The sequence below is a fragment of the Trachurus trachurus genome (assembly GCF_905171665.1).
Source record: "Trachurus trachurus genome assembly, chromosome: 21".
NCBI lineage: Eukaryota > Metazoa > Chordata > Actinopteri > Carangiformes > Carangidae > Trachurus > Trachurus trachurus.
Genome location: NC_139899.1, coordinates 22,794,997 through 22,803,597, shown reverse-complemented (window position 1 = coordinate 22,803,597; position 8,601 = coordinate 22,794,997). Strand labels below are relative to the sequence as shown.

Genomic DNA, 8,601 nt, shown 5'->3' with positions numbered 1-8,601 from the left:
TATTTTAATGTTTTTTTTTTTAAAGGTTAGAGCCTGCACACCTGCTGATTTTGTTTAACACAAAGAAATGAACCAAACACACCGAGTCTGATCTCCTCCTGGGAATAAAACTTTTCATTATTCAATTCACCTCAAAAGTAGACAGCCTTGTTTATGCCTTTAGGGACATTTCAGTGTATTTAGCATGGACTGAAAAAAATAACTTAACTATAATCAGCTTCAAATTAAAAAAAAAAAAAACGAACTAATTACATTTGTAATAAAAACACAGTAGCTGTGGATTCAACTCAACTTATAGTAGTAAAATCAAGATCAATAATTATAATTTCTTTCTCAAAGAGCAAAAGTTTGGAGTAAAATGGGGATTGATTATTGGCATTAAAAAAAAATCTAATTAATGTATAAAATGTATGATGCTGTCTTATAGGATTTGATGTTAAGTATGAAAATAAAGTCCACCAATTCTTAAAAATATGGGGGAAAAATGAGCAAATAGAGATTTTATTGATCACTTAACAGCCTTGAAACAGCCTGAGCACTAATAAACATGGTGTTTATTGTGATAATGAGCTCTCTGCTGGAGTTCTTATTAATTGTTTTCTAATGAAGATATTTCCTCTGTTCTGCAGTTAATCAGCATCATGACCAGGTCTGTGCGCGAGGATCAGGCGTCAGTGGAGTCGGAGGAGCAGCAGGAGCTTCGCAGCCCCACAGGAGCAGAACCAGAGAGGGGAGGAGGAGGAATAGGAGGAATAGGAGGAATGGGAGGAATAGGAGTAGTAGGAGGAGAGGAGGAGGAGGAGGAGGAGGATGAGGAGAATCAACTCCACCATATGGATGAGGAAGACGACGAGGATGACGAGGAGGAAGAGGAGGAAGAAGAGGAGGAAGATGGTGAAAACAAACCCAAGAGGCGAGGACCAAAGAAGAAGAAGATGACGAAGGCGCGAATGCAAAGGTGAAGATCAGTTTGATTGTTTTATATCTATGAGTTTAAAGTGTGTTTTCAGCTTAAGAACAAAAAGGGTAAAATAATTTCTCCTATAAGCCATTAAGATGTGCAGGTTCATCCTCTGAGGAGCAGGAACATGATCAACAAATGTAATGAAATCACATCTGGACTGATATTTTTACTAAGATGCAGCAATTCATTATTTCTTGAACATGCAAAAACAGAATCATCACATTTCAAAGGGAAACGATCTCCTAAAATGTGCAATCTTATCAGCTTCATGGAGATTTATTTATTGTTCGGCCGTCTGGGCTGTAACCTTCATCATTTTTGGTTCATTATCACTGCTGTAAAAGCATAATTTCTGACCACAGTGTTTTCAGCAAATAGCTCTAAAACCCACGGTGCGCTGCCTGTTCAGCACATGTTAGCAACCAGCAGGTGAAAACAGCGGGGCATTTAGTAGCTGCAGAGGAGTCGGGAGTCGGTGGAGACCAAAAACAGAGCAAACAAAGGGTGAATATCAGGGTTGCAAACAAAGACAACTCAAGTAAACAACATAACCTTAAGTCTAAAAGGTGATAATATTGTATGTTTATGCTATGGTGATGTGTATGATATGGTTAAAAATAGTTATAGCAGGTTTAAATTTGAGAGCTGTAATCATATAAACAGTATGAGCTGATGCAGATATTTAGAAGCAACATGAAGCAACATTTTTTCTACTGATCAGTTCAAAGCATAAAACATAAATTTAGCTAATTGTGTTGGTTAAAAGATGTGTTGGTCATTTGAGACATGTGACTTCTAACATACAGTGAACAGACTCTGGGTCAGTGTTTTGTCAAACAGCTGCTTCAAGTCCTCAGACACAGTAAAATGAGTATTAGATCACATCACAGGGAGCGATTCCCCACTGGGACAAACACATTCACAGTTTGATTAACTCATAATCAAACTGGGAGAAGAGAATTTGATTAAAACATATCAGTGCTGCTCACCTATGGTAGGAGCAATGGCTTTACCCTGAACTCTGTCTCTCAGGCTGCAAACATACGTACACGCTGCCCTGACAGTTTGTAATCAAAATATTCTCCTTAACACAGTAAAATAGATCATAAAGTGCTGAACAGTAGTGCGCTAGTCTGTTTTATCTGCAGTGGGAAATCTTGGATCGACCCAGTTTTTACTGCAAATAGGACCTTTGACTGTTTTTTGATTGTTTAATGTTCGGTAATTAAAGCTAACTAAAGTGTATTTAAATATGTACAGCCTACACATTCAAAGCATTTGTCTCAAATGTTTGACAGACTTGAGAACTAAAGGATATTTCTACGCTTCAGTAGCCTATATTGTATTGTCGTACTGTAGCTACTTTGGCCTACAACAGTTGCCCAAGTTGGCTAATGTGCGAACTACAAATGGTGTCATAAATTTGTGTTTCCACCACCAGGATGTTATGATTGATATAACCAAGCTAACAATGAGCCCACTTGTGTTTCTGCAGGTTTAAAGTCCGTCGGATGAAAGCTAACGCCCGTGAGAGGAACCGCATGCACGGGCTGAACGACGCTCTGGAGAGTCTGCGGAAAGTCGTTCCCTGTTACTCCAAAACCCAGAAACTGTCCAAGATCGAGACGCTGCGCCTCGCCAAGAACTACATCTGGGCCCTGAGCGAGGTCCTGCGCTCCGGCAAGGCGCCCGACCTCATGAGCTTCGTCCAGGCGCTCTGCAAAGGTCAGTGCCAGATTAACGCCTCAGTCGGTCTGACTGGAGCAGGAGGTCAGGTTGGATGGGATGGAAATAAACACGAAGGGAAAGATAAGAGCGTGTGGCCTAGTTTCTTAGATTGACATGTCACTTAAACACAACGGCGCCCCCTAGTCTCACAGCTGGGAGTGTAACAAGATGAGTGTCAATGAATGAACCATTGCGTATTTCAGTCAGGAGAGAAGTGGTGGACGGACAAACCGACACTTTTATTGTTAGAGCCACAGCAAGAAAGGAAGCTCATTTATAAGATTGTATTGAAAAAAGTAAAGTTTTATCGATTTTTACAATATTTATAAACATCAATACTATCTTGGAGTCATAATTAGGACTAATGAATTCATGAAGGCATATGAAGAGATATTTTAATTCTCTATACCTAGCTATTAAATTGTATCCTATGCTTTATTCTGTCACAGTTGAGTGATTTAATGTGATTGTGACGATCCAAACTCATGTTGCTGAAGCTCATTATTAATGATTATTAATCATTACTGGGGCACAACTCACTTTGTTACTCTTTAAGCATTACCACCTTTGTGACAATTACACTGGGGCCGTGACGCTCATGCATGGGATTTCAAATGAAGCTTGGCAAACATATTACAATTACAGTTCATATTTCAATTATGAGAAAATATTTGGAATTGACTTTATCAATAACATAGATATCATGAAGTATAATTTACATTTCAAAATTGAAAATACAGTCATTGATTATTGGTATTAGTAGGATGACCCATGACTTCATTTTGTTTGTTGACAGTTACTAATGGGTATTGATGCTAATTCAAAGTATTGATCCAGTGATAGGTATCCAATGTATTGATCATTGCTTATTGTCTCTGTCCTCAGGTCTGTCTCAGCCGACCACCAACCTGGTCGCCGGCTGCCTGCAGCTGAACCCTCGGACGTTCCTGCCGGAGCAGACGCCCGACCTGCCGGCCCACCTCCCCCCGGCGGGACCCGCTGCCTATCCGGGACACTATTCCTACCAGAGCCCGGGGCTGACGGCCGGCCTGCCCAGCCCGCCGTACGGCACCATGGAGCCCTCCCACATCTTCCACCAGGTCAAAGGTCAACCCTACGGCCCTCTGGAGCCCTTCTTCGACGGCGTCCTGGTGTCGGACGGCCCGGCCTTCGACCCGCCCCTCAGCCCGCCGCTCAGCATCAACGGGAACTTCTCCTCGTCCTTCAAGCACGAGGGCGTCACGGCCGCCGACTACGACAAGAGCTTCTCCTTCAGCGTGCACTACGGCGGAGGAGGAGCCGGGGGCCACGCCGCCATCTACGGCGGCGGGGCGTCCAACCCCCGGTGTGGGGAGATGCAGGTTGACGGTCTGATGAGCTTTGATGGACACACGCACCACGAGCGACTGATGAACGCCCAGCTGAACGCCATCTTCCACGACTCCTGAGTGAGAGGAGGATGATGGACTAAGAGACTGATGGAGACAGAGACGGACAGACAGACCATAATACATCGCTCTTTCTGTCCTTTCTTTTCTTCTGTCTGTCTCCGGCTGCGACCACGGTCACGAGGACGGTGGTGTTGGCGATGATATCACGTTGTTGATGTAATCTTTGTAGCGCTTCATCCTGCGGAGACGCTTTTTCTGAATGTCTCGTTATTATCAATATTATCACTTAAAAATAATTAATAATCAATGAGCAATAATCTGGAAGAAACTATGCAATTTTGTTAAAACCTGAGCGACGCTCAGCTGATGATTCCAAATGTTGAAAGAATAAAGATTTCTCTATTTTTGGGTCAGTGTGTCAGAGAGGAAGTGTTGGGCCGGGAGTGTTCCTGTTGTTCATGTGGTTTTTACTTTATGCTTTTTATAACATTCCTGTAGCGTTCTGTTAACATTTCATGTGACTCTTGTTCATATTTTATAAGATAGATGTTTATAAAGGCCTTTTATTAAAAGGAATTCAATGTGATTGATCGATCTGAGAGACTCTGTTCATCAGCACCTCACTTTAGTCCAGTTTACTGATCTGAAGACACATAAAACACAACAAATTTCATTTAAAGTTGAACTGATAAGCACCCACCCCCTTCGTCCAATCAGGAATCACCAAAACCGTTAAATAGACCGAAACAGACCGTTGGGAGTAGCACAGAGCAGAAGAACTATGCAGGATATTTACCTTATGTTTCATTTTTACCGTCATTAAACGGCTTGAGACTAATTGTGATGTTAGATAAAAGACTTGTAGCTTGTTACAGGGAGAGTGACCTTACACACCGCTGCTGGAAACCAAACCTGCGATCAGAGCCTCTGACCCGGTGTCACAGCACTTTTCTCTGTGGCACCGCAAGTCCGTGACACAAACGTGTCCCGTAAACATAGATGGCGGTTGCATGATTTGGCAGTTTGACTGACAGACGGGCCGTCCAACCAAAGTTGTCTGAGACTAATTTGACTGGTCGGACAAATGACCAACACAGATGACCAAATATCGTCATTGATATGTCAAATCACTTATGTCATCGATTACTGTCTAATACTTATCAGATATAGGCCTACTCTGATCGTCTGGGATGGTACCTTTAATAAACATAATACGTTTCAGAAACCTGCTTTATGAGCAGCTAAATGCTTACAGTAATTAAACCAGAATCTGTTGATCCCAACGCTGAAGGTGAATTTCCAACATATCAGCTGGTTAATTGCCCAAACAATAAACAATCTCACCATTGGATGACTGGATGTGGAATTAGTAGTAATGGACATCGTCCTTGAATCAAGTCACAGTGGTTGACTGTAGTGTCAGACGGCACAACATAGCTTCTACAAGATAAATGAAATAGTGTTTTCTCAGTTTAAGAAAATTGAGCAACCTGCAGATATATGATTTAAAAATAACACAACTTCATGATGAGAGGTTGAGTGTTTTGGAGATACAAGGTTTCTTTCTGACAACAGTGTTATTTTAAAGCAGATTTCAAGCTCCGAGTATACGACGCTAAACACATATCTCCTTACAGAGAAAACCCTGTTAACACGGTAACAGCATTATCACACTGACTGAAGGACAAAACCAGGATTTGTGTGTGTGTGTGTGTGTGTGTGTGTGTGTGTGTGTGTGTGTGTGTGTGTGTGTGTGTGTGTGTGTGAAGGGCACAGATGTTCGTTCTGCAGGCAAGACTTTAATTTATGAAAATGATCTCCTTTATGCATGAGAGCCCCCCTCCATACATACTGCTGTCCTGCTGCGTTGTGTGTGTGTGTATTTGTCTGTGTGTGTGTGTGTATGTGTGTGTGTGTGTGTGTGTTGAAGTGTGTAAGTCAACAGGGACAATATGGTGGCCATATCCCACCATTTAGCCTCCCTGTAAAAGTGGAATAATAATGAGAGAAAGTCAGATTTCAGTTTTCGAATGAAACAGAATCTATTAAAAACATGTTTTAAATAATTATACTGTAAAATAATAATAAAACTAAAGGTATCTGGAGCAAAAGAATAACAAAAATGTGCTTTAAAATGAATAACAAGACACTAAAGTTATCAATAAAGACATTTCTCATTGCACTGAGAACACAGAGTAGCCGCAGTAGTATTAGCAGTATTAATAGCAGTATTAGCAGCAGTCTTTGAGCGCGAGGTTTTGTATTTCAGTCTGTTGGCTGATCATAACACTGATTAATGCATCGTAATCTCAGCCATCTGTCATCAACACACACACACACACACACACACACACACACACACACACACACACACACACACACACACACACACACACACACACACACACACACACACACACACACACACACACACACTGTGTTTGGAGCTCATATAAGGTATTTACTCCACAGTCAGGCCACATCCTGTGTTCTGATTGGCTGGCAGGTGTGTATTAAAATCATTTACAGCACTGGCGACAGATAACAACACTCAGGGCTAGTGTGGTGCATTAACCTCCAGGTAATCACAACACAACAACACAACAGTCTCTTCACACCTGGTTTGTGGTTAACCTGAAACTAACCTGATCACCACTTAAACTGATTACAGACATCTTGCTGTTTTGTTCATGTGCTGCACAGTAATTTACTGCTGGATGTCCACACAAAGACTCACTGACCCTGTTATAACACACATATACATCATTAAATTCAACTTAACGAGCACCGTGACAGACAATTTTAAAAGGAACAAAATATACGTTTTTTTTTTCTTCTACTTTGTATTTAAACTTTTCAATTGAACTATACATGTTTATTGTTAGTATATTTTGATACTTTTGATGATAGTATGTTTTAGCTGTAATTTAAAGGGACAACGAGGAGTTTCTCCATCGGCAGAACCAAAAATTCCGTGACAATAAAAAAGTCTCATATTAATGTGGATGAATCTACGTTACCCACACTTGTTAATGGGTCCATTTTCGATAAATATATAGTTTTGTCTCAATCGTTTTTTTATATTATTATTAGTGGTGGAAATGCTGGGCGAGCCGACCAGCGTTTCCTTACTTTCGGTTTCGCTGACGCTGCCCGGCGGGTCATGGGAATAACGGCGCCGAATCGCCGTTTATGGTCGGAACTACGACGGTATCTGATCGTCTTCCAACCTCTGACTTTCATTGTTGATGAATGAAAACATTCTTGACAAGACGTCCGTCTTGCGCCGGTCCAAGAATTTCACTGTGTGCGCGGAGGCTCATGGTAAATGTAGTGTGAGAACACTTCGCTTTCCAAAACTCCTCGTTGTCCCTTTAAACTAGTTCATGGCTGCACTAGAGTCTGGGTTTGTAAACTACGGAAGAGCATTAGGGCCAACAACGGAGATTTTTTTTTAAAGATTCTGAGATAAAAAGTCAGAATTACTTTTTTTCTCAGAAATTCTGACTTTTTATCTCAGAAAAAAATCTCTGTTTATTGGCCCTAATGCTCTTCCATAGTAAACACAATATACTCACATAGTGTTGAGTTGTTGAAGCTGGTGGTGCATGTACATTTTGCTCAGTATTATGATTATTATGTTAAAATGTATTCTACTGTACAACTATGGCCATACCTGCTGTCACACACACACACACACACACACACACACACACACACACACACACGTATAAATGTCACATTTCAGTGGAGCACCTTCAGTCACAGATAGGCTACTGCCAAGGTGCAAGTTTGGAAGCTGTCTTTCCTGCCAGCAGCCATCAGACTCTTTAATAGGCTACTGAAAAAGAATAATTAAAGAGTTGCACACCTGCACTTGTACATTACATTAGATTGCACAATTGTTCACCCTGCACTAACTGAATTACTGTAAATATGTTTTATACAGATTTTGTTACAGTTTCCTTATATTATTACTAGCAAGTTATTTTTTTCTTCTAATTATTGAATCTGTATTTTATTTTTTTTATTCTATTGGAGCTGCTGTGACACAATCATTTCCTGCAAAGGATTAATAAAGTTATACGTTATTCTATTCTTTTCTAAATACAGAATTGTTTTTTTTTTCCTTAATCAGTCACATCTAATCCAGAAAATGACGATTTAAACCTATTTAATGTTTTCTAAATAAACTAATTTAAAGACGCAGCAGCTTCTCTGAGTTAAACGGTGTCTGTGTGCGCGCTCTCCCGTCTATCTAACAGCTATGCGCGCGCCCGCCCGCTGATGATGACGACACTCCAGTGGCTCTGTCGCGTGCCCGAGCTGAGTCCAGGCGGTAAAGCCAAAAGCTGATGCCCGTCATCACCATAGCGACAAGACCCCGGAAATACACACCGTAGCCACAGTGACTGTCGGTGATCAGCTTACGACACGTTTATCGGTCGGTGTGTTTATCAAAGAGGGACTCTGATTGATTGTTTGTTTGTTGTTGTTTATTTATTTCGGAAAATAAAC

General features: G+C 41.1%; 1 protein-coding gene across 1 annotated transcript; it reads left to right on the top strand.

Moving 5' to 3' along the window:
* Positions 1–641: 641 nt before the first annotated feature.
* neurod1 (neuronal differentiation 1) lies at positions 642–4,140 on the top strand (the record flags this gene model as incomplete). The annotated part of the gene is made up of 3 exons (XM_083996151.1): positions 642–958; positions 2,460–2,689; positions 3,578–4,140. 3 exons carry the CDS (start codon positions 642–644, stop codon positions 4,138–4,140), a joined length of 1,110 nt encoding a protein of 369 aa, XP_083852277.1.
* Positions 4,141–8,601: the final 4,461 nt, after the last annotated feature.